Source organism: Ambystoma mexicanum, chromosome 4p (assembly GCF_040938575.1).
Source record: "Ambystoma mexicanum isolate Mex_15411 chromosome 4p, UKY_AmexF1_1, whole genome shotgun sequence".
In the NCBI taxonomy this organism is placed as follows: domain Eukaryota; kingdom Metazoa; phylum Chordata; class Amphibia; order Caudata; family Ambystomatidae; genus Ambystoma; species Ambystoma mexicanum.
In genome coordinates, this window is record NC_090927.1 from 604,468,016 (window position 1) to 604,494,357 (window position 26,342).

Below are 26,342 nucleotides of genomic sequence, written 5' to 3' on the forward strand. Positions count from 1 at the left end.
TTTATTTCAATAATAAAGATGTCATTTCTAATTGAAATGGCGCAGAGAGGATCTGCTGCAGATGAGAGGCAGTGACTGGACAGGGCGCCTTCCCAAGGTGCACCGGGCGATGGAGGTGCAGCAACCAGACATATACCAGGGACAGTGCAGGCAACGACAGCAGAACCACCATCTATAACCAAAGGGCCTCGTGTCACAATCTACACGGGAACAATTAGCATTCATGTGTGACATTATCAGGAGCGGTAGGCCGGGGTCAGTTAGTGAAAGGCCCCTCCACCTTCCATCTAGTGGGGCTTCAGTCGGCTATTAAACAATCCAGTGATGGGCCGCCCTTGATGGCTGGCGAAGGGTGAGGCGGCAAGCAGATAGGAGGCGGCGCCCGGAGGCTGGGGACAGAAAGGCTGAGGCAAATCAGCCACTTGCCTCCAGCGCCCAAATGTGCAATGCCCCCCATTGGTCTGGACACTTACCTTTATTAGTTAAGAACCCCTTCGCGCCAGGAGGCTTTCCATCGCCATTTGATATTAATCTTCCTGCAAGCAAACAGAAAACACAATCCTTGTTTTACTAAATGTCTACATGTATCTGAAAATCCGGATTCGAGGTAACATTTTAAAATCACTAGAGATGTTATGTGACACCAATATAGTACGCTACGATGAATCATTCAAAATGTTCAGTGTGAACAGTGCACCCCTTTAGTCCGGGGCCAGTATTCTGTGACAGAAACCAGTGCAGAGGCAAAGCCAGCTGCGCGTTATTCTAATGTACAAATAACTAAGCTCCCTGATATGAGGAGGAATGAAGAGCTTGGTGGGATAGGAAACCTCCTGGCACTATAAGAATCCGAGGGCAGTGAAGCTGTCTACAGTGAGGTCATAGCTTCTGAGGGCCTCGCTTCTCACTCCCCGCCACAGGCATTCCAAAGTGCCGAGCGTCCCTAACATGAGTTATCCTGGGTAACACATCTGGTTTGTGGGAAAGAACAAAACACAGAGTCAGAGATCAAGGGCGCCACATCATATGCGAGTGGCCATGATGCCTCAGCACATGTGTGTGGGGCGGGGGCTGCTCTCCTCAGAGAAGGGGTACTGCACGCGGAGTCCAGGTGGAAGCTGGACCACACGTCATTTAAGCGGTGGAAGAATTCGCAGCTCAAGAAATGCCATTTAAATGGTCTTTTTTACTCTTTACTTTTTTACGTGTAATTCACACGGTTTTGGGAAGTAAAACAAGAAGCCTAATTTGAACAAAAAAACCTTTTCAAATCTTTTTTTTAAATTTTTTTACAGATAGCATTGGAATCTTTAGTCACACTATTACCCAAAAACAAATTAAGATGCAAGGGAATAATAGCCTCATAACAATTTACCAATGACCTCACAAATCAACAACAATAAATAAATATCCGAAAGCTGAGACATTGATCGTTTTCTCCAAATATTCTCCAAAACAATTCCCTAGGTGGAAATATTATGCAGAGATGGTACAAGGCATTCGCTTTTGAAGCCCCTTTGACTTCTTCATCGCATGGAGCATAACCGTTGCCACCTACCGCAGCGTTTTCTCTAACCCCCCTTCATAAAATTACCCATTTGGTGCAGACAACAAGAACCGCCTTCAAGCTCCCCACAGCAAGGAAAATAAAGCGAGAGCATCTCCGCCCAGAAGAAGACATCTCTCCCAAAGTGCGTCCATCCCAGTATCTCCGGACCACCAGCACGATGACCTGGAAGAACCCTGCCTCTCCCCTCCAGCAGCACAGCTTCTACCCTGGCCCATCAGCAGCAGCCGACGGCACCACTCACTCACTTCTCCAAGCACCAGAAAATTAAAAAAGGCTCCACCACAAAAGACCAGCCATTCTCGGATTCCATGGCACACACACACGTGTGATTTGCTAAACCTGTAAGGACCTCGCCATGATGCACACACTGGAAGTAGGGACCCGTTTGAGACGGAGTAGACCTGAAGAAAGAGTAGCAAAGGGAGAGGTGACAGTGAACGTGTTAGGCGAAGACAGTATCGAAACCTCCATTCGGATGGCTATCGGGTAGAGTATGGGCAGTTAGGAAATCCCTGAGGGAGTCTAGACTGCCGGCCATTAGGTCATCACCTACAATACAAGTCAGCTTCAAAAAGTTGGGGTCAACCAATAGCACTAACCGGGGGTTACGGATGCCCGGGTTAGGGAGGGGGCTCGACACTAGACGCGAGAGCCCCGGACGGCCTAGGGCCCACAGACATTCTAATAAAAACCATTGAATCGACTTTGAGACCGAGAGTGATTCTTGTGCCATCTCTGACACACTGCTTTGCATTAGAGGGATTTCCTTTGCTGTCGCAGACTGCACAACCTGTCAGGCAGTTGCCTTACCATGCTCCACCAGAGTACTGGAAAGTTTGCAGCGACTTTTGAGAACACTTCCAAGGGTGTGGGTGTATCACACCAGGGCTGGGGCGGTGTTGACAGCCCATAGAGCCAGGGCACCAGAAACAAAAACATTTCGACTCATACCATCAAACATTTTGCTTCTTCTATCTGGAAGGAGGGAGGGACACCTGGAAGACTTCAGCCCCCCAGTAGAGGCTTGAAACACTAGCTTTTCTGGAGCTGGGTGGCGGCAGAGGAAACCTGGTTCAATAGTAGCAGGGTCATTTTTACCAGATGGTTCACTACAGATGGGACTCCAATTGGGTTGGTAATGCACTGCCTTGACTGGATCTGCAAGAGCTGGTTTGAAAGGGAGCAAAGCCTCCTTTGGAGGACCTTGATCGAAAAGGTCCATAGGGGCGCATTTAACGACATGTTTGAAAGAGGTAGATCATTCCAAGTTCTGCCCAACCTTAGCCATAGTCTTTGGAAGGGCTGCCTCATGTTTCCTCTATGGTGACGCTTGGATGAATTCAAGCTTGGGGGACCTGTCTAAGCCGCCGGCTTCACGCAGATCGAAAGCCAAAATAGTCAGGGAAAAGACACAGGATAACATTCTCTGGGAAATGTGTCCCATCTCCAGATTCCATGAGTTCTAGTCCACATGAAATGGAGTTTCAAACATCGAAAATCTGGCCCCCCTCAGAAATAATTGGGACCTGACCAAACTCGATTGAAATGTCAGCTCCGGTTCGTGCAAGTGTCGAGACTGAGAAAACTGTCACTGTCAGGTCAGACCTGGCGGGCAGAAAGGCACCCGCGAGCACAGCATGTCGGATGCACCGGCACCGTTGTAAACGGTGCCGGTGCATCCGACCTCCCCATTTAGCTCTATGGGGCCGAATGGGAATGGGGAGCATCTTTTTTCTGGCGCCCGCAAATGTGCAATTACCGGGTCCGGCAGGGCCGTAATGACCCGGTAATTGCCCATTCGCGGGCGCCAGAAATTTTAGGAAGTTTGGCGGCAGCCTACCGGCAAGGCTACCGCCAAACTTCTAATGAGGCCCATTGTGCTGAGCATGCCAAAAAAAGGGACCAACGTCATGGGGAGCAGCCGGCTCCAGATGTTCTGTCCATCACATCATGGCAGTGAACAATGATGATGCGGAGCCGCACTGTGTCCCCTCGTGGTTTAAAACATTTTCAAGTTCCAACTGGCCCTGGAGGATAACTGTGGCGGGGTCACAATAAGCTGCTTTTTGGACAAGGCTAGGCGATGTAAGCACTGCACTGGTGATGGGCGCAGTATAAATATTGAATAACATAACACATATATCTAAGATGAGAAATCTGTAGAAATAAAAAATCGATTAGAAATGTTAATATCATGCCAATAAGTGCTTCCTACAGAGACGTCTGTGCAACCTGCAGTCACAGCCCCATTCAGGATCCATCCTTCAGAAATTGAAAAACTGAGTATATCATATTAAAGAGTAATATAAGGAGGTCTGACGTGGGACATGGCGGGAGAAAGAACTTGCAGCCACCAGAAGGTGCCTGGAAAATGACAGACGGCTAAAAGCGCTCTGCACCCGACACCCCAATACAGGAAAGATCCCTGTGTAGCCTGGCACCTTCCCCCAGTAAGCAGTAGATCAGTGCCACCCCCAGAGGCAGGGGAGCATAGCCCTTAGGCCCAAAACTGACAGGGGTACCATATCATTAAGGTGCATCAGAGCCGCAGCCTATCAAGAACACTGCAGCTGGTAACGAGACTGGAGCGGAATAAGCCGAGGAGGTGCAAGAGGCTACACAGAGCATCTCAAGCTGCAGACCATCTGAGAAATCACCCAGAGATAGTAGGAGACTTCCCAGGGTGAAGGAGGTGAGGGGAGAGTGGATCAGACCACCTAGAACCCAAAAGGAATCATGCAGCTACCAGCTGGGACCCATGAACAACGAGGAGGGATGGGTCTGGAAACGAGGTGAAGGCGTAACAATGGTCTAACAGGCCTACTCTCAACCCAAAAGAAAAGGACTAAGAGCACAGTGGGGACAACGAGGAATGCTCCATTGTAAAATTGCAAAGGCGGTCGTGGAAGGATGTAAGAGAGAGAGGTAAGAAGTATACCTGATGAGTGAAACTTCGTTAAATGAGGTGGGCTGGCGATAAGGCTGCAGACCAGTGAGTACCTCTCCCGATTCCCTCTTTCATACTAGCCAAGAAGAAAATCAAGGAAGCAATACAGACCACAGGTAAGGTTTTAAATAAAGTGAAAGATAAAATAACAGTACAGAGGGGATCCCTTTAAGAAATGCAGCAGTGTGTCAAGAGGATACTGGAATTAGAGTTTATGTGGAGTTTATCCAAACCAGGAACCTAGTAGATAGTTAAGGTCTTAGAGAGAGACTCATCCACGAGAGGCAAAGTTTGAGGGCGAGACTAGACTAAAACAGAAAAGGCATCAATTGAGGATTGAACAAATGAAATAAATGATAAAAGACAATTGGGACCAAAACAAAATGTGAATAGCTATAGCCTCACAAGAATTGGATCTTGGAGCAAATGGGGAAGCCATATATGATAGGAGGAGATAAGCTGAGACTAACGAACCCTGCAGGTCCAGCGATAGTATAATTCCTGCCACCACCTCGGGCGGCACAGATGGGCGAAAAATGAAATCAGTGAGCACTCGCCAGTATTGCTTGGCAACCTGGGGCACCGCCTTCACGAGCACCGTAATACCATAAATAAACATGTCTGGGTCTAAGAGAATCCCGCGTACCACCACCTCCCTTGCCATCATGTGTATTATCAACATCGCCCTAACATGGCACATCCCAGGCGTAGAACAGGCTACTCCATGATCTGTAAAGGATATAGTCATGTTTAACTTACTGAGCAGGTCCCTACCAAGAAAATTGACTGGGGAACTCTCTGACTATAGTAGGGGTTCCCGTACAACCATCCCTCCCACCTTTACATCCAACTCCACAGTGTATGGAACCTTGGGCATAGCCCCAGAGAATCGCTGCGCATCAAGATATTTTCCTGATAGTGCAACGTTTCCTTCCATGATACATGATTTAGTTGCACCAGAATCCACCATAAATATGAATTGCTTGTTTCCTATCTGTGCCCCCACCAACGGCTCCTCATCAGGGTGGATGGTCGTCGACAGGACCGAACACGCAAGTGCTCTCTGTGGGCTCTCCTAATCGGGATACGTACTTGTTCCAGGGAACAAGAAAGGGCTACCTCCTACTACTGCTGCTCCCCCAAAGGGAGCGGCCACCCCAGCTGGCGCCATGATTACCAGGGCAAGACTACCCTGTTGTTGCTGGGGCGGGTGTCGTGCTTGTGTTTCCGGTGCTTGGGGCTGCTGATTATAAGTTTGGTATTGCCCCTGAGGATACTCCTGGTTCTGGTACCCTTGGCCCTATTGCTGGTACCCGAATCCTTGCAGCCCGTGGAGCCCTTGGCCCTGCTGCTGCGGCCCATAATTATATCCCACTGCTGACCTGCTCCTGCACTTCCTTTGCGAAAAGCCCCCATCTTAAACAATTCCAACATTGAGACTGTCCAAACCCACCTCCCCTGGGTCCAAATGCTCCTCCTCTTGCTCCTCGAAATCCCCCTCTTCCTCACTGCGGCCCTCCTTGTGGCCACTGTGGGGTGGGGTACTGTTGCCCCACATTCCACTATCCTCATCCTTCCGCCCAGAGCGCCGCAATAGTGGCACTCACAACTTGCTGTGTACTTTCTGTTCCCTCCACCTGTACTAGCGTTGGCAAAGGCACCTGAACTGCCACTTTTTCCAATTTATTCTCTACCAACGTTGCTCCATCCCCCTGACGCCTTTGTGTTGGTTCCCTCTCCCGCTCCTTAACCCTCTTGCAATTATGTACTATTATGCTCTGTATTTTCAGCCCTTTGTCTCAATACCCACAATCTTATCCAATGCCTTCTGCACTTCCTTTGGCAAACCCCTCTTTACGATAAAATAGAAGAATGGTATTGATTAGTCCCACAGCCCCCCAGTCTCTGCTCTCCATTTATCTTGCATTTTGAGAATGAATCCAGCTGGGTCCTCATCCTCCCCCGTGGTGAACTGCATCAAAGACTGTAAATCAGCAGTGTCCGGGAAGGCCCTTCGTAATGCGTCCTATACCATTGTTCCATCATGCGCATCATTCCCCAGGGTTACTCCCATGTATCAAGCCTTCACCCACACCTCCCTGCCTGATCCCCAATTATGGCAACCAATAAGCACTTAAGATCCCCTATTGCTAGGGGCACCCCTGCCGTTTGTTTTTCAAACTCATATATCCACTTACTCACCCCTGCTGTAAATTGTGGGAGGGCCTTAATTAAATTGTTCTTATCCATTTGGGGTCAGGGCACACACTGTGTCCTCCTTTCCCCTTATGTATTAGAGGCATCTGAATGTTTGCTCTACTTCCCACACCTTTCCTTTTAATTCCTCTCCTCTTTATCAATGCCATCCGGCCAGCCCCTATGAGGGGTATTTTCAGCCACCTCATCACACAACCCTTCGTCTTCACTCGGGTCTTCTGTGAACGTGCCAGCATCGCCTCCCTCCACATTTTCTCCGAACACCGTATTCTCCCTCCCCTGAGATAATCCACCCACCTGGCTCTTTTCCTTCTGAGCTCTACACATTTTATACCTTCAATGTCCATCTTTAGCAATAGTTGCCCTGATTTCCACTCTCCTGATCCTTCTCTTAGTGCACTTATATCCCTTCCTGTTTCTGGGGATGTCTGTAACCTTTGCAGTTCTTCTAGGAAACCTGTCAACCTATCCTGAAACTCCCTAGACCTGTACTCCATCGATACTGGTACTTCAGGCGGATGGGTATACGGGGGTGGGGAGCGGTAGCCTGTGATGTTACTAACATTGTGGGGGACCCTATTGCAGTAGAAGGTGTCCCCACCACAAAGGGTACATAACTCAGATTGGTATATCCTTCTGCAGGGTATGGAGTTAAGGGATGTAATCCGCTACTCCCTACCTGTGCCCCACCTTCCCCTTTTGCCTTTCCACACTTCTCACTTGTCTGTCTCTATACCTCCGTTTCATTCCCTCAATCCTCTGTATCTTTGAACATACGCCAAAGATCTAGAATCTCCTTTCTCTTCTGTAACTGCTTCCTCTTATATTTCACTACAAAAAATGTGGACATGTGTTCCAAATGCTCTTGATGTGCGAGCCCTGCCCTGGCCATTGGCAGGGCCTCCCCCCTCTTCCTGTCTCCACGATCCACTGCTTATGGTACTGTCACGATACAGTGGCAGGCCCTTATACATATGTTCTATTAGTGATCATCCCCTCATGCTAGTGACATCTATCCCTAACCAACCCCGCAAAGCCCCTCTAATCCGCCGCACACACTACCATTTGCTTATAACAACAAAAAATAAAAGAATAAACCCCCACCCTTCTCGCTCACCCTTCCATACGCAAATACACTGCTCTAAGAGATCGGGCAGCACCACAACACACGGCGATGCACTCGATTACCATTCCTTCTAGGGCCTACTTCTCACCCAAGGGACACAACTACCAACAACTAAACCAAAGTGCTACGCTAACAACCGTTACCTGTTCCAGGCCTACTACTTATATGAGACCACCATTTTATATTTCCAAGAACCTCCTTTAAATATTATTCTGTTTTGTGGTACCACCTTCCCTCCCCTTCCGAGGAGCGGATCCCTGCCTTACCTTTGCCTTACCGTCCAATGCCTTACCTTATAATACCTTGCCAACCCAAGCAACCAATAATACAAATTTCCACCAGCAATAACCCTAACCTCATCCATGTTACATCAATGATCGTGATCTCCATGTACTCACACCTTTCACACTTCCCCATACATACATCACCTACTTGTTATCTCTTACAAGTGTCTACTCACATGTGCATGCTCACCCGAACTCCTCCGTCACAGGGTTCCAACACCAGCCTGCACTCGCCTCGGAGCCATACCCGCTTCAATATGCAATACATACAGCGACAACCCGCACAGCTGATTGTATGGACCCTATACAGGTGCTGCCTTTATCCATATGGAATGACAGTTTATTGGTCCCAGCCCAGTCCGTCCGTCTTCCATCACATGGGCGCTGCAGGGCTCATCTTCTCACGTCGAAGGCCGGACAACAGATTAATTACACTCCCACTATACAGCTTGTTTATCACTCACAAAGTGCACTTGGCACGCTTCAAAACGGACATTCAGGAGGTTCCTGGGCACTCTAACCTTCACACACAGATATTATTGACTCCCTCAGCGCCATCCAGCTGCAAGGTCTCAGCCCTCGTTTTGAACTATGATTTATCTCTCCCAGCAACTCGTAATACTTGTTACTTTGGGGCACCTGGTGTCATAGAATTCGGGGACCTTAGGGTTTAATCAGTTATATGTTTTTTTTAAAAATTAAAATGGTTTAGTTTGATAACAAACTTTTCATTGTGCAATTCAAATAGTTAATACAAGAACTTAAAAATTGTACTCAATTATTTAATTCAATTTAAATTTCCTTACATTTTAGTCTACAGTTCAATGTTCTTCACATCAGTGGAGTCGTGCCTTCAAGAGTCAATATTAGTTAACATTACTCCCTTCTAGTGGGAAATGTTTTCACATTTCATAATTGCTTCCCAAAATTGAAGTGTTCTGTAGATCATTGTTTTGTCAATTCCTAGCACAATATATATCCAACGTTCGTAGAGGTCCATTGGTCTCACGTGTTGTGACATCATGTTTGTGAATGTTTCCATGATGAGATGAATAATAGTTTCTTTTTGATCTCGTTGCTTGCAGAGTCTACAAATGGCTTGTTCTGTATTTATTTGCTTGGTAGTCATCAGATATTCTCAGGTCGGAAGTACATTTAATCTCAGCCTTAGGAAAGTGTCTCTGATATGCCGGTCTGTAAAAAGGGTTATGTATGGGGGAAGCTGGTTCAATCTTCTTGTTTCCACCTCAGGATGTATGTTTAGTTGGTATTTAGATTTTTCTGTTGATGCATGAATCCAGTCATTACATTGGATTTTCAGCTTTGGTTTGGCTGGGCAATTGATTAATAACTCGGGAGTTATTTCTGCGTTCTCCATTAGTTGTCTACAGTTTTTCCCCCATCTGGTTATTGTTGTATCATTTGTAGCTGCTGGCTTTTCGCGCAGGATGTCAGTTGGCGGAATCTTATCTGTGGTGAGTATTTTCCTACATAGGTTTAAATGTTTCCAGATAACTATTGTTTCTAACGATTGTAGGGCCAACTCATATCTTATTCGTAAGATCGGGTAAGCCACTGGTAATGATAAGATTTTCCTCCATAAAGGTGGCTTCCAGTTGGGACCAAATTTGGTGGGAAATGTTCAGTGATGTTTCGCTTCCATACGTCAAGTGGCTACAGCCTTTCGGCGATAGAAGGTCAACACAGGCTTAAGTGAAAATGTCCAATATTTCTTATGAATTGCAAGCCCATGACATGCTAGGGATAAGGCTTTTATTTTTTGGCGTTCTGTCCATCTTGTGTCGATTTCTGACTGATTCACCTATACGCCTAAGTATTTCACTGTGGTTACTAGGTTGATTCTTCCTTCTTTTACGAATATTGCTAGAGATTCTTTCCTTGGTGTGTTAGTGCCATCACTTCTGTTTTTTTATTGTTGATTCTTAAATTGTTTCTTTCTGTGTATTGTACAAATGCTGTTACTCTCTTCTATAGGCCAATTTCTGTCTTGTCCAGAAGGTCAATGTCATCTGCAAATAGCATATAAAGGATTTTGAAGTTGTTCAGTTTTGGAGGGTCTCCGGTTGTCACTTGTTCTTAGGTCTGATATGTACAGAACAAACAACGTGGCTGCCAGGGGACAGCCTTGTTTGAGATCGTTCTTTGTCTTGATTTCTGTTGACATAGCTCCCTGTTGTGATAGGGGCACCTTTACAGTTGTTTGCAAATATAGTGCAATTATGGGATCAAGTAGGTCTTTTGGGCAATTCCACGTTCTCAATTTGTCCCATAGTTTATGCCGATTTACAGAGTCGAAAGCTTCTTCTAGGTCCACGAAGATCACGTAAGAGCGAGTTTTCAATCTAAATGCTTAGTGTTTTATCATGTTCGGCATTATCAGATTTATATTTGTGCTGACATTCTTTGTAAAGCCAGTTTGTCGTTGGTCAAAGATATTGTTCTGAGATGCCCAATTGGTCAATATTTTTTTGATGGCTCCCGCAAAAATTTTCCCTAATGGGTCTAGCAAGGCAAAAGGTTGATAGTTTGTGGGTGCATTTCTATTGCCTTGCTTATGGATAGGAATTAATGTTGCGGTTTTCCATGTCTTGGTAATTTTGCATGGCTACTTGCAATTTCGAAAAGTTGAAAGCAAATGTCAGCCCACTGTTCTGTTTTTTTTCAAAGTTGCATTGCTTAGTCCATCTGGGCCTGGAGCTCTTGAACCAGTAAGATTTATAATTTGATTTAAGATGTCGTTTCAGTCCCAGTTTAGTTCCCATGGTGATGAGGGTGGTTGATCGTCTTCCTTTATTGTTTCGTTTAGGTTGCAGTACAAGATTGAGAAATGAGCTATTCATGCTTCTTCCGTTACACTGGAAATCAATTTGATGGTGTGATCTTCATTATCGTTTATTAGTTTCCAGAGGTCTTTGGTGACCAGTGTTCTAGGTTCATGGTTCTAGCAGCTTTTATGTTCATTCTCAGCTCTTTTTACTTTTGTGTGATCTGAGTGTTATACAGATGACAATGTTTTGCCTTGTGCGGTTGTGTGATTCCCTTGTTACACCTGAATGGAATAAGTAGCCATGGATAATCCAGTTTTGCTTTGTCAGCGATTTTTAAATCAAGGAATGAGGCCTTTGGTGCTGTTATTTGTGAGTCAGAAATTCGCAGTCTGTGTGAACCATTGACATGTTCCAGTAGCTGTATTTGTATCATTGTGGTTCTCTCATGCGTCGATTTCAATTGCATTGAGACTTTGGGGTGATCACTACGTTGTGATGGGATCACTTCTATCTTTTCGATTTTAGAAATCATTTTCTCAGAGTCGAGAAGGGCAGCTGATCCATTGCCAATCCATGTTGGTTTAATTTTCTTATCATGTGTACCCAGACTGTTGGCAAGTTTCATGTTTCGTTTTTCCATTTCATTTTTCCATATTCACGCTTTTGATGTTAATTTTCCTTCTGGTATTTCCAATCCGTCTGTATTGAACAAGTGGATGTTTAAGTCACCACGTATTATAACTTCTAGATGGTTAGGTGTCATCTGTAGCTTGTCAATCTGTGTTAACACTATGTCAATGAAGGAGGTTTCTTGGATTGCGGCTGTGCTCCAATAGAGATTTATTAGGGCTATTCCTTCGTCATTTCTTACTTGGCTAGTGTGGGCTTTTAATGTGTTTTCTTTCTTTGCAGACTTCAGTATAGTAATTTGGATGAAGGAGTTTTGGTTATATGAGTCGACAATTTTAATGTTTGCTTCAGCTTTGATGAGAGTTAGTAGTCCAGCTGAAGGGCGACCCTTTGATCTTGTAATTAATTGTAGGATTAATCAAAGTAATATATCCATTGCAAGTAAGTTGAAGTGTTAACCACACCTCCTGTAAACATATTATGTCAAAAGTCTGTAAGTGACAGTTGTTATTTTCAAAAAGATGAGTTGAGCCCCTCGTATTCATGAGCACAGCGATAATGAACAGCTTGATGTTGATTGTAATTATTACTGTTGGTGATTCCGTCGTGCAGCCTCTCTTCTGTGATCTTCTCTAGCTGCTTGTTTTGTTTCTGCTTTTCTTTCTTCCTTTCTTGTCACTTGGGACTTAACAGTCACTTGAGTTAAGTTTTGTTCCAGAGCTTCAGAGGTAGAAGAGTTATGAGATGTGTTAATCGTCAGTTGTGATCTCACCTTGGTGGATCGGATATGATGTTGGATTAGTGGATTGATTTTATGTTGTTGGAAGTAACTGCCTTCTATTAAACATCGAAAGCCCAGAGTTCGGAATTGCTCACTACATGTCATTACTTGGTTGTGCATCCGTTGAGTGTTAAATTGCACTTCTACTGTGTCGGTTACGTCTTCGAAAGGGAATTCTATAACTTGAATGTCTTGAGAACTAATATGTTGTAGTTTTGCTGTGACATGCATTAGACACAGGATGTTTGTCCTGTTTAAAATTAGATGGTCTTTTTTCCCCATAAAGCGTTCAAATCTCACTTTGCAGGGTTGAAATTTTCACCATGGATCGACAGAAATTGCAATTTCCAGCGAGTCGTTTCTTAAGGAACACTGTTCAGTATGCTGAGGTTGGTCTGAATGCCAATAAAACGGGCCTCTGTGTCCGTGTGTTTAAAGTGCTGCTTCGTTGGTTGCTTTAATGTGTTGTTATCTTGCCTTCGTGTGTTGTACGATGTCTGTACTACTTGAATTCTCTAAGTCAGTTTCTGTGATATCTTCTAAAGGTAGAATTTCATTCTCTGAGATTGTAGAGTCGCCTTGTTCGTATGCATCAACGACATACAATGACTCGTGTGAGGTTTCAAGTAGTAGTTCATCAGCTGTGAAGCTGGACTCTGTGTTATCTCCTTTGTGACTATATGTGGACAGGTTTATTAGTCAATCCAATATTTCTTGATCTTTGTTTTGAGCTGCTGTATCTTTGTTGATATTTGTATGATCTTCCTTTGTGCTCTTTTTTGGAGCATGGTTCCTGGTGATTATTGGGTTCTCCCTATTTCTTTTAATTTGATTCTGTTTAATAGGTAGTGTTAGTCATTTATATAGGCTATAACTCGTGGTCACTCGGGAATGGGCCGGGTCATGCTTTGGCCAAAGTGAGATAACATGCATAAAAGGCGCCAGCCTCTGATTGCGGCCTTGTAGGGCAAATTCCTCTTGGCTGAAAGACACATCTTCGCAACACTTTGAAGAACAATGAACAAACAGTGTGGCGAGTGGCGGTACAAACTGTCATCATGGGAACTTGGGCATGACTGGAGATTTCCATTGTCTCATGGATTTGGGCCTAGTGCATGCAATGCTGCCCTTAACATGATTACCATGCAAGCCTTCTCTTCTACCTAGGAATATTAATATATACACAAAATAGAGATGCCACCTGTTCCTTGGGCCACACCATATGAATACACTATAATTGACTAAGTTAGCATGGGGTCCTGCTGGACGGGAAAGCATCCCTTTCACTGACCTGCCTGCCCCCTGGTTCATCATAGTGCCTCAAATGCATCTTGCCTTACTTTAAAGCACCTGGGGGATGGGGCTGCCCCCTTCCCAACACATTCTTCATGAAACTCACGGGGCAGCGTCGCGTTGAGATGCGGTTCCTCCAGGCAATGCAGGGTTGAGGTCAGGGTCTCACCACCTGCCCCATAAGCACCCTTTGTGGGCGGCACTGGCCCCAAGGGAACAAGCACTTTACTGAACCTAGCCTGCGGAATGCAGGAATCCCTTCTCTGGCTCCCTGGAGGCACGGCTCCCTCGCCACGCTGCAGCCAACACACACCGGGCCAGCGTCTCTGTGCGCCATCTTCCTCCTGACTGCAGCTCCTGCTTCTCCCCGCTTCTGAGCTCCACCGGTCCGGACTGCATCCCCAGCTCATTTGTGTCTCTGTGGCTGACCACACCTTTTATAGCTGAACATACAGTTAAGTGGAGTCAGGTGTGACTGGTTACGTACCAATGCCTGACTCTGCCTGACTCTATTAGTGGGACAGTAGTTTTTTCTAAAATAGGTTTCCCTTACTTTCCCCATGTTATTCCTAAGGGTAATCTCTACTGCTTCCAGTGGCCTCCTCGTCGCAGTATTTATTTAAATGGGGAGGGGGAAAATACCATGTCTCGCCCTCGGGTATCCTCCTCCCAATCCCCCATGACTCTCCCCTCAGGTGATCCTCCCTCGCTTATCCACCCCCAGGGTCGGGATCCAAAAGCAATGGCCCTTCCCTGGCCACCTGAATTGAAGATCCTGAAGGAGTGGGTTGGAGAATACCATCAGGTTTCTCACAGTCCACATACCCACCACTCTCCACCTAACCTGAGAATGGGTGATCTATTCCCCCTCAGTCCATCCTCCCTGCTTCCTCCCCATGTTACTTTGAGATCCCTTGCTGCCAAATAGCCCGCCTTCTCCTCCCCCATTATTAGTTCCCTGCTCCCTTATATCTCTGCTTCCCTCACCATGTCCTTACCCTATGGCTTGTAAAGTGCTCTGTTGCTTCCCGTAGCTAGGTCCGCGGTCAAGCAATAGCCTGATAATTGTAATAGGAATAAAAGCAGGCCTTGCAGCAGGGATGAGCCACTGAGGTGAGTTGGGAACAGGGTCCATCACTGCTATGCAATTCTGGGACTGGGGGTAGTATGGGGAAGATCCCCCAGCTTCCCTCACCTTCACCCATGCACGTGTCAGGGGCTTGTCATAGGCTGCCTATGTGTTTCTGTGTTCTTTTAAAGAACCTGGTTATGGATGACACATCAATGTTCCCTCCAGTCCAACTGGCTAATCCCAGGTTCTATCCCACAACATACTAGTGTAGCACTTCATAACCGGGTGTGAAGACATGTTATGGGCAAATATCAGAAAGACTTTGTACAGACTGTAACAGAAGTACCATGGAAGCCGAACAATCACTGGTCACATGACCAGAAGAGAGCGAGCGGGACCATGGAAGGCCTGGGGATGCTCCACTTGGCTCCATCTGTGCATGCATACAACCTGTCCAAACTATTGGACTTCATGCTGAGTACACTGGTTCTGGTGTCAAAGCTGGCTGATCATATGATTATTCCAAACTGTATATTATACGCCCATTATGTTACACTTGGTATTATTAGAAAAGAATGCACAGGCTTATATAAAGACACTGCAAGCTCCCATTATGCTACCAACAACTTCAGGGATTAGAAGTGTGACAAATCTCTCACGAGGAGCTATATAAAATGTAACACAATTAGTGATGTTGTAAATGAACAAGTTGCCAAAATGTAGGTATGCTTTTAAAAGGCTAAATGAAGAAAACTGCCTGGCGGGGCTGTGGCAAGTATTTGATACCCAGATTCCGGCACTAACACTAGAGAACTGGTGAATTGTACATTATGGTAGGTGACTGGGCCTGACTGCGTACCTAATCAAAAAGGGGATAATCTTGCCATTCCCTAAAAAATTGCGATATATTTAGTACTTGATCAACTAGTCACAGCATTGCTATCAATTAATGTTGGGAAATGAAAACGTTTCTGTTCATTTAAGTACAGGATGCCTTTACGAAATGAGTTTTTAAACTGATTCGTAGTGGATGGTCATTCATCAAGGTTAAGAAAAACATAATTGGCATTTTAAATGTAACTATGCATAGTACATCCTAATGCATTCAAAGTTTAATCCTGCTCTGATAATGTAAACTAGTTGGTTGACAAATGTATGTGACTAAAGCTGGATAGTTTTACACTTTTTGACAAAAGCCACATGGATGCAAATGTGCCTAGATTGTTAAACATCAAGTAGCATAAACATGAAGAAAGTGAACACGTGTTTCAACCTCAAGGGACTTTTTCAAGGCATGACATGATTATTAATAGCAGGAACAGGTGCCTGCCTCTCTATAGCATTGGTAAAGGTGTTACTTTAATAACCTGAATATGTGATCCAAGTGATGTTTTCAATATAAGTTTTCTTATGTTGAGGTCTTTTAAACATTTAATGTGCGAGGCGATCCTCATTCCATGCGAGGTGACATGCAAAACATTGGTTTAAACATGGCTATTCGTAGTGGGGCCTATGGAGGGACTTCGCCAGAATGAAGAGGAGAATGAACGATACCGGGAACACTCGTTGCAAATGTCAAAATTCAAGAAATGTCAAAATGGCGGATGGCTATAATATCACTTACAACGCGTCCAGAATGGCCCTGCGGGAAAAGGGGCCAGACTGAAGCATGGGGAGGGAGCGGGTCCTGATCTAGTCCACAAAAATACAATGTCAGTAGGAGGGTTTAAGGTGCCATATAAACAGTCTTTGCATAGAACCCCAAGAGAATTGCTGACCAGATCAGATAGGAAGAGGTTGAAATATTGCTTGGACCTGAAAAGCACATTTACCTCTGAAGGGACGGTTGATCCTGAGAGAAGCTTTGAAACATAGTGGCTCTTGGAACTGAGAGGCAAGTGGAACCCAAAAGTGGCACCTAAAAACAAAGAGGTTCTCTCAAAGGTGTAGTATAAAAGTACAATACTGTATGGAAGATTGGAATCCAAACAAACTATGTTTGGACTTGTGGAATCCATTATCTAAATGTCCTACGATTGGGTGTCCTTCAAAGATGTAAAAAAAAACCTAGAGAACTTGCCATAGTCACCAGTGTGCTACATTATCCAGAGCTGAAGAAGGCCCACTAGGTTAAAAGTCAGGGTGAAGATAAAAGCTAAACCCCTTTGTTGGCAACTCTGGGGCAAGGAGCAAGTGCATAGAACTTTGAGTGAAAGTTAAATAGATGGCATATATTGAGTGACAAGAAGCCTTTTGAGAGACTGATTTTGACACCACTCATGTGTGGAGATTATTTCTGAGAAATAGTACTCTCATAAAGAGGGAAAGGAGTAATCACTTATAATAACTAAATCACTAAATGCAGGGGCTGTGTTTTTCATCTTTTTGAAGCCACTTCTGTCACAAAACATATGTGAACAAATATGAGTTGAATTATGTTAAATAGGGATTGGTAATATTATCTTAATTCTTTAGTATTTTGAAAAATGAAAATTGGTGGTTTACTTTATGGTGCCTATGATAGATGCCCAGTAAAAAATGTGTTTTCCTGAACGCCCCCTCACCTCCCTCCACCCACCAAAATCAGCTATCTGACCATCACAAACACATATGCACAAACATTCATTCACGCACCATTCACACATCATTCACTCACTCATTCACATCCATACATCATACACTCACTCATGCACACGCATCATATAATCATAATCCGTAAAAAACAAAATAAATTCTTACCTGCATGCAGTCCCGGACCAGACTCTTCTCCTCTCTGCTCTAACTCCTCAACGAAAGCCTGTCAGCTCCTATGCAGCACAAACAGGGAGCAAAGAGTGCTTCCTGGTTCCTGTACATGTGCGCAAGAGTCGGAGAACTTCTAACCCACTGCCAAATCTGTTTCTGTGTGGGGGATCCATAAACACCCACACACACATACAAACACGTAGTTCACTAGCCTGCATTACCCAATGGGCCATGCAGGAAAGGTAAAGCAAAATGCCCCCAGCCTTGTATGGTCCATTTGACATGCACGCTGGGAAATAAACTGTCAAAGTGAAACCTGCACCATTCCTAAAACTTTCTCCACCTGCACACATCAATGGACATTGAGAAGAGGGCCTTTATGCAGCCAGAAACACCTCCAAAACCTCATTAGAGAGACCCCAGCCATCATACCTTAATATCTCAAGAGCCATGTATGGCTGCTGAGAGACTGCAGGTTTTGGTGAAGCACCAGACCTTCCAACAGCAGGTCCACCCTCCTAGGAAGACGGCAACGTGGACAGGTGGAAAGCTCTTGAATGTCTGGGTATCACGCTCTATCAATCCAGGACGATCAGAGTCAAGTGAGCCTATAACTTTCTCCGTCTCCTGCGAACCAACCGGATGACCGAAACAGAGAAAATGCGTAGTGATGGCCGAGGGTCCACTCTGCTAAAAAAGCATCCCCTAAAGGGCCCCTCGGAGGGAATTCCCTCAAGCAGGAAAGTCTGTACTATGATGAGTTGGCTCTTGTTGCAAACATATCCACCGAAGGGGCTCTCCAAAGGTGAAAGATCACCACAAGGACCTCCGGGAAAATCTCCCATTCACAGAGACTCAGCCCTGTCTCTCATAAAGAGGGAAATGAGTAATCACTTATAATAACTTGGCCCTGTAACTTGGCCATATAATAGGTTGGCCCTGAGCAGCCCTGTCTGCTCAGGGCCAACCTAGTCTGCATCTCTTCAAGGGGAGCCACTGACACAGAGTTGTCTTTCTCCAATGCCCAGAACCAGAGATGCATGCCCCCCTTGCATAGGAGCAGTGACCAAACCCCCTCTCTTGTTGAGGTAGTATATGGCCACTGTTATGTCTGTGAAGCTCATGACATTCGTCCCCTAAAGGGACGGCACAAATGCCGACAGCACTAGTCTGGTGGGTGGCACATCCAACAGGTTCATGTGCCACTGGCACTCTAGGCAGGGCCAAAGCCCGCTCACCTGCAGATCTCAGAGGTGAGCACCGCAGCGTTTCAGAATGGTGTCTGTGATGACCAAGGCCGCCAGCCAAGGCATCCAAAATGGCTCCCCTGCTATCAAACCATCGCTGTACCTGAAGCTTGAAAGGCATCCGACATGTCACAGAAGAACTGAGAGCACTGACCCCAGAGTAGCCACTGCAGCAAGCACACACTCAGCCTAGCCTGTGGCACCAGAAAAATGATGCAGGAAGCCAGGAGGCAGAGAAAGGCTATAGCTAGTGGCATGCATTTGTTCTGAAAACAGGTGACCATCTGTTGAATGCTGGTGACTCTCTCCTCTAGCAGAAATGCCTTCCCCCACCTGCGTGTCCAGGACTGCCCCGATGAAGTGGAGCTTCAAGGCTGGTTTCATGTTGTACTACTAGAAATTCAGGGAAAGCTTAAGTCAGGTGTAGCAGCCAACCGTTGTATTTGAAATGCCTAGGCACCTGTTCCATCAAGCAGCCCTGGATAAGCCATTCATCAAAGTAAGTAGATTCCTACCCTCCTGGGGTGGAATGTCACCACTGCCATCAACTTGGTGAACACCCTGGGTGCGGAGGTCAATCCAAAAGCAATCACCTTCAACTGAAAATGACAAACCTCAGGAACCTCCTTGACTTTCGATGAATAGTCACATGGAAGTAGGCATCCTACAGATATAACGACACCAGCCAGTCCTGGATCTGCAAAGCCTGGACAAGCTCTTGCAACAGCACTGATACACCCCCCATTCTTGGGAAAAAAGAAATACTGGGTGTACCATCTGTTTCCCTCTCCGGAAACCGAACCTCCTCCACAGCCCCCTTCACCAGCAGAGCAGTTCATTCTTCCTGGAGCACCAGCTCTGGATCTGAGCATGGAATCACAGGTGGTCTGTTCAGAGGCTTGCACAAAGGAAGGGAGGCAATAACCGTGCCTGACCATCTGTAGCACTCAAGCATCCAAAGTGATCTCCTGCCATTTGTCCAAATGCTTGGAGACTTGCCCAACCACGGGAGTAGCATGGAAGAGACATCAGAGAGGTTTTGTGATGGGCGCCATCGCTGTGGCTGTCGCTGTCAGACTCCTTGATGCACCCCTATCCCTGCCTGGCTGTGCATGCCCATTTGGCTTGGGACAGAAGCGTCTTTCTGGTAAATGGAATGAAACAGCAAAAACCCAATTCCTCTTGCCAGGAAGGCAAAGGAAGGAGATGGCGTGGGCTACTGGACCAGCAATCCTATGCAGTGATCCATAATCATTGACTCCTTAAATTTCTACAAAGACTTGTCAGCCTTCGGACCAAATAGATGCTCATCATTGAATGCCATATCCAGTAACATTGACTGTACCTACGGAGAAAACCCTTATGTTCGAAGTCAGGAAGCGATTTGCATTACAATCGAAATCCCTATAGAATGTATGATGACATCTGTTCTATCTTAACTGGCTTGAAGGGCCTGGCAAGCCACTTCCTTACCGTCATTGACGATGTTGAGGAAAAGCAAATGCGACAAAGCCTCTGACACCACATTCAACTAAATGCAATGCTCCTCAAACAAAAACTCTTTAGTCCAGGGCCTCTGTTTTATTTGCCTCTTTATATGGTGGGAGGGTCTATGATGAAGGTTTCAAGTTCACTGTCTGAACCACCAGCCCATCAAGGGTCGAAGGACTCCAATGAAAAGCATAGCCCTGACGCTCTGCTTTATACTTGTTTACAAGCTCCTTATCAACGGCTGGGGTTGAACATGGGTGCTACCACAATGCCAACAGCAGCTCACCAATCACTGCATTAAAAGAGAGCCGTCTCCAACTGGGAACCCTTATCTAAGATGTCTGTAAGGTCGTACTTCACCAGTAGCGGCACTGGGGCCCCAAGGCCCAATGCAGCCACATATTTTTCAATCATCTTGCGAAATGGTGCATTTGGGTATGCGCATGGTGTCCCTTGTTGCATCTTGAAGTTTGGGGACATGTCAAGACTACTTGCGTCATCCATCTCTGATGCTAACTCCATAAGATTTGCTAATATGCCAGGAAATCCGCCAGGCAGAACTAGTGGTGGCTGCGGTTGAACTTGATATGCTAGCACCAACCACAATCTTAGGTGTCTACTTTAAGGGGACCAAGCTCAAGGGCGTACAGCCACATCTCTTTCACCTTTTACCGCTTCCGTCAGGCGCGTATGCGGGTGAACCACCGACAAAATCAAGGCCAAAGCCATACTGGTCATGACTGTCGCAAACACATCCAACATTTGAGTCTTAAAGTCCTCCCATTCCCCTCTGGACGCACTCTTAAATGGATAACACTTACCCTGCCCATCGTCCAGCCAATCTCTACCGTTCCTCCAAGACCTATGTTTTCTTTTTTGTCTGATGAGAAGAGGAAGAAGAGGAGTGGCGAGAATCACTAAGCATGTGAGATTTCTTTTTGGATTACCTGTGTCACCTGGACTGCCTCTCATCCCCTTTCTCCAGAGTCAACACCTCAATGTTGACTTCTGAAGATTTAGGAAGAGACTGGGCTGGCGACTTTGAAGTAGTGGGGGCCTAGTGCCAACTTAGCAGTCCATTCCCTCAAGGCCTTGGGGTTCTTGAACTGGCAAGAACTGCACTGTTCCATGTCATGGCTCTCCCCCTACTGCCCCCAGGCACTGCCCACAGGGACTGTACAGGTCGTGATGGGCATCTTGGAGCTGCAGTCCCAGCAGCACCTGAAACCTGAAGGCTTTAAATCAGGCATATGTGACAGGGCTGTTGATCCAGCCTTGTCAGGGGTGGGAGGGAGCCCGACCCAAACAACCATTGGTGCCAGAGAATGTGTAGCCAGGCCGCCTCCCACCTTCTCCCAATCTTCCAGGACAGTACCATGGCAGGACCTGGTTTCGCGCTGCATAACATCCTCGCGAGAAAAACCATAGACCAGAAAAGAAGAAGAGCCAGTTCACCAAGAGAAACTTCCTAATACAGCAACCTCCCAAACCCTCCCCGTCCCACCCCTTGAAAGCAAGGTAAGCCATTGGTAGGGTAAGTGACCAATCCAGAGAAGGGGAGGGATATATAAGCGGGAGCTTGGGAGTTGTATGGTGTGGGCTGCAGTTGGGTGAGGACCAGCGGCCTGAGGAGGACATCAACGAGACCAGAAGAGGAGAGAGCGACTGGAGTGCAGAGGCTATTATTAAGTAGGTCCGGATGTAGTAGTGGTTGGGAGTAGATTGGTAGGTGGTGGGAGTGGCCAGCACAGGACACCATATCCCTGTGTGTCCATAATAATGAGCGAGGGGTGCAGGGCACCATATCCTTGAGTAACTGGGAAGGTAGTAGAGACAGAAAGTGGTAGTAGCGGATCGAGAACAGTAGTCATGTTAGTAGCAGAGGAACAACAGTGAGTGGGAAAATAGGAGTTAGTATTAGAGGAACAGTAGGAGGCGAAGAAGTAGAGCGAGGGGAAGAAGGAACAGAGGTAGAGGAGCAGTTGGAGATTTAAGTGGTAGTAAGAACAGAAGTGGGAAAAGAAGTAAGAACGAAGGGTGGAGGTGGAAAGGCAGAGTGTAAAATTGGAGGGACAGTAACGTGGTGGGAGGAGAACAGTTAGAAGGTTCAGTATAGTAAAGGGTCAGTAGTGAGAGGCTGTGAATAGTGTGAGCGTGACGTGTGGTGAAAGAAGGCACAATTCCCTATTCATGGAGAGACTAACCAACGATAGGAGAGAGAAAGTTAGAAGTTCCCTAGGGAGACAGATAGCCAGCGTCTTAGGAAAAACACTGATAGTCATAGTTGGAAGAACAGATAGGTGTTACTGATCGGTAGTGACTAATGGCCCGGCAGGGATGTCTGGGGCTGGAAGGTGGGACCCAGGTCTGGGAAGTTGAGAGAGGAAAGGGCTGGCCTGAGTTTCAAAGTTCCCAGCCCATTGGGTCTCTGAACAACCTGTAGAGAAAAAGAAACCAGCCATTCTGATAATTAAACACTCTTGAAACTTGACTTTAGGAGTCAACGTGATTGTTTGTGGCGGGCCGCCCCGTCACACATGACATTGTCAAACCGTTTTATAAAGATGATGTTCCGAGTAAACAGCATGCCAAGCATGCAGAAAAAAGACCTGAGGTAGGGGCGTAGTGGGTACTTATCACACATGGCCTTAAGAACGCACCAAATTCCAGAGACAGTTCCAAGGGCTTTTATTAAACATTTTTGAAAGGGATGCAAGGTCCGTCCCTCACTGTCGCATCTAGAAGAAGCAATACCCTCTCCATCCCAAGTGTCCCATTTCCACATGTTATTATCCAGTGCTTATTAACATCCTAGTATCTAAGTTCGATCCTGCTGTCAGTGACAGCTTAAAGGCAATCACCTTATTAATCTAGCCTCCCTCAGGGACTTCCTAGGTTGGGCATATACTATCCAATAGTTAGTTCTAAGGGGGTTGTGCAGGTGTGTTACTTCCAGACACTCAAGCCCCAATCTGTCCCCTTCCTTTCACACCCTGATGTTCCTCTCCGTATTTCTCACCACTGTACTATCCTCATCCTGCTAGTCTCTTCCTCCACCCACCTTCTCTCATGGTTCTTTCTTCTTTGTCTCTCTGATGTCTCTCTCTTTCTACAGTCTTCCTCCAACCTCCTATGTTGCTACGCTCCCACTCTTAACTCTACTACTACTGATTCTCTCCCCTCTCCACACTTAATTCCCATCCTTCTACTCTTTCAACCTGCTTTCACTCCCTTAGTAATCTTCCACTCACTCTCTGCACTTTCGGTAACACTCTCACTTACCCAGCTTCCACGCAAACTCACAACACAGTACCACTTGCTCTCACCAACCAATACCTCACCTTCTCTGCAAATCACCTCCTCACTGCAGTACACAATCCTTGCTCTCTCTAGTCCCTTAGCTTGCTGCCTCCTTCTCAAACCTTACCCGAACAACCCATATCTTCTTTGTAGAACTGTATATAATAGGGTATGAATACATCGGGTTTGGGCATCACTTAGGCCAAGTGCTGTAGTGAATTTGTTTAGTGTGGTTTCCTCGGCACTCTAGGTTGCTTTTTACCCCTGGGCATCTCCTTTTGGTGGTATAGAAAGTAACTCCCACTTAACATATTATAAAAATGCAAAAGGGATGAGGAAAGCCCAGTAACCTTTTTAAAGCGTGCTTTTAATTGAATTGCCAAATGGTAAACTACAGCTAGATTTCAGGGAATTTACAATAAATATTCAAGGAGAAATGTACAGAGAATGTCTTTCCGTGTAGATCATTTATATTGTTCTGTAAACCTGACTGGCTTTAGTAGCCGGTGAGTGAATGAGCAGAGCATAACCATCAAGTAACAAGATGAAGAATTACATTAAACACACCCTTTGACCACTTTATTCTTTCTAAACTAAAAGCCTACCTACTCACCTCCGAGTTACCCTCTTAGCCAACCTCTCATCTGCCTTCTACCTAACATTTTCCCTAAACTGTCACTGCCCCCCACTTAGTAAGAATCCTGCCAAACATTAAAACCTTTATTTTGGCAGTGCTTACTAAGAGAATGTTATTCTTTGCATAGTTTCTGAGAAGTTTCTGAAAGTTAAGGGATGTCTGAAAAAGTCTTCATCAGTTTTCAGAGGATGCCGGAGAAAGTAAAATTGCGTCCTTAGCATACAACAGTGCATGGACCACATTTCTGATTTTGCACAGATGTTGAACACATTTGCATAAACAAGGGCAAAAGGGCCCACTATTTATTTTGCCATGGGGTTGTAATTGCCTCAATTATCCTCTGTGACAAGGTCACATGTTGGAGGCTAGAACCTTCTGGGTGCACGGGTCACTGACCGCCCCATGACGCTGGCATTGGAGGCAGTATATGGAGTAGCCCTAATACACCCACATTTATTTGTTTCTATTTATTTATTTATATACAGGGAGGAACAATGCTCATTTGATCACAAAAGTACGTACAATAGATAAGAAATCAGAATTGACAGGACGCAGTGAGCTTCTTACAATGGGGTAAGGTCATGTGATATTCTGACCAGGGTGTGGAGGGTGTAAAGGGATTAGTCACAGGGGACAATACATGAGTGGACCAACATAGATTAAGGAAAACCAACATTAGAAATGTTTAAGTGCAGGTAGGTGGTACGGTCAACTGTGTTAGGGATGTGAGCATGATGGATGAAGTCCTAGAGTAGAGGCAGTGAACGTGCGGGGCAGACGCAGGTTAAAGAAAATGTTAGCTAGAAGGTAGATGAGTGGTAAGTTAAGAGGGTAACTGAGCTAGACTTTTAGTTTTGTTTTGAACATATCAGTGTGGACTGTTTATCAGAGGTCTGGGGGAAGAAAATTCACTGCAAGTGGTGCAAGAAGAGAGAACGAGTGGAAGTGATAGGAAGCACATGGAGGGCGAGGTGCCACAACTGTAGTGGAAGAGGCAGAGCGGAGATTACAAGAAGGCTTGTAGAGTTGGATAGAGGATAGAGCGTTGCCTGACTGTGGATAGATGTATGAACTAGGAGAAGGAATTTAAATCTGGCCCTGTTTTGCATTGTGAGCCATCCACCCTGGTGATGGTACGAGGAAGTAGGTGTCAAGTGAAGGAGTTCAAGGACAGTCTTGGTAGAAAAGTTAATGATCTTGTCGAGAGAACAGAAAGCATAGCTGGGGGGGCCAAAGAGGATTCTGGCATAGTACTCCAGTTTAGAGAAGACAAGAGTGGTTTAGAGATGCTTGGCAGTGATGAAAGGGATGCTTGGCGGTGATGAAAGGAAGGATGTGCCTGATTTTACTAATATTTAGAAGGTTGAGGCGAGCTTCCATTGCAGTTTTGGAGATGAATGTAGAGAAGTTGTAAGAAGGATCATAGATGATGCTGGGATTTCTAGTTGAAGAAGAGTAGAGCTGAGTGTCAGGTGGGAACTGGATAAGCAGGGGAAGAGATGAGAGAGAGCATTTGGTAGGGAGCAAGAGCACCTCTTTTTGGTAGACTTGAACACCAGAGAGTGTAAAGCCATCAAATATTTAATGGCAGAGAGAACGTTTGAAATTTTGAGAGAGATCAGAGGAGAGTTCAGGAAAAGAGAAGAAGATTTGGGTGTCACCTAAAAAGAGTTGGTCCAAGAACCCAAAGGAGGAGAAAAGTAGCCAAAGAGAAGAGGTGTAGAGTGCAAAGAGGAGAGGACCCAAGCCAGAGTCTTGTGGAACACCAACAGTTGAAGAAGTGAGTTAAGAGGCCCTGTTGCTCCAGAAGACAGTGAATTGGCAAGGTGTCAGGTAGGAATCAATACAGGAAATGGCTCAATCACAAACCCCAAGATGAAAAGGAGTATTAAGGAGATCAGAGGGTCGACAGTGTCAAAGACAGTGGACAGTTCAAGGGGAATTAGGATAGAGAATAGTTTGGAGAGTTTAGCAGAGAGGATGAAGTTGGAGACATTCATGAGAGCATTTTCCATGGAGTGACAGGGGCGGAAACCTGCATGTAGGGGGGTCTGGCAGGATGTTGATGTGTAAGAAATGTGTAAGATGGTTGAACACAACCCTTTCCAAGACCTTTAGAGTAGTGCGGAAGGAGAGACACAGGGTGAAAGCTAGCCGGTAGGTTTGGATTAGCCCTTTGCCTTTTTAAGAGAGCGATGGCTGTGGCCATTTTG

The 26,342-nt window shown here is 45.8% G+C and overlaps 1 protein-coding gene across 19 annotated transcripts in view; it reads right to left on the bottom strand.

The window, feature by feature from the left end:
• The window catches only part of DST (dystonin), a 2,190,048-nt gene that overhangs the window by 548,185 nt on the left and 1,615,521 nt on the right, over positions 1 to 26,342 (bottom strand). For all 19 annotated transcript variants that reach the window (XM_069606170.1, XM_069606155.1, XM_069606164.1 and 16 more), the window contains one exon: positions 474 to 536. In XM_069606170.1, coding sequence (XP_069462271.1) covers positions 474 to 536 — 63 coding nt within the window. The remainder of the gene's footprint in view (positions 1 to 473; positions 537 to 26,342) is intronic.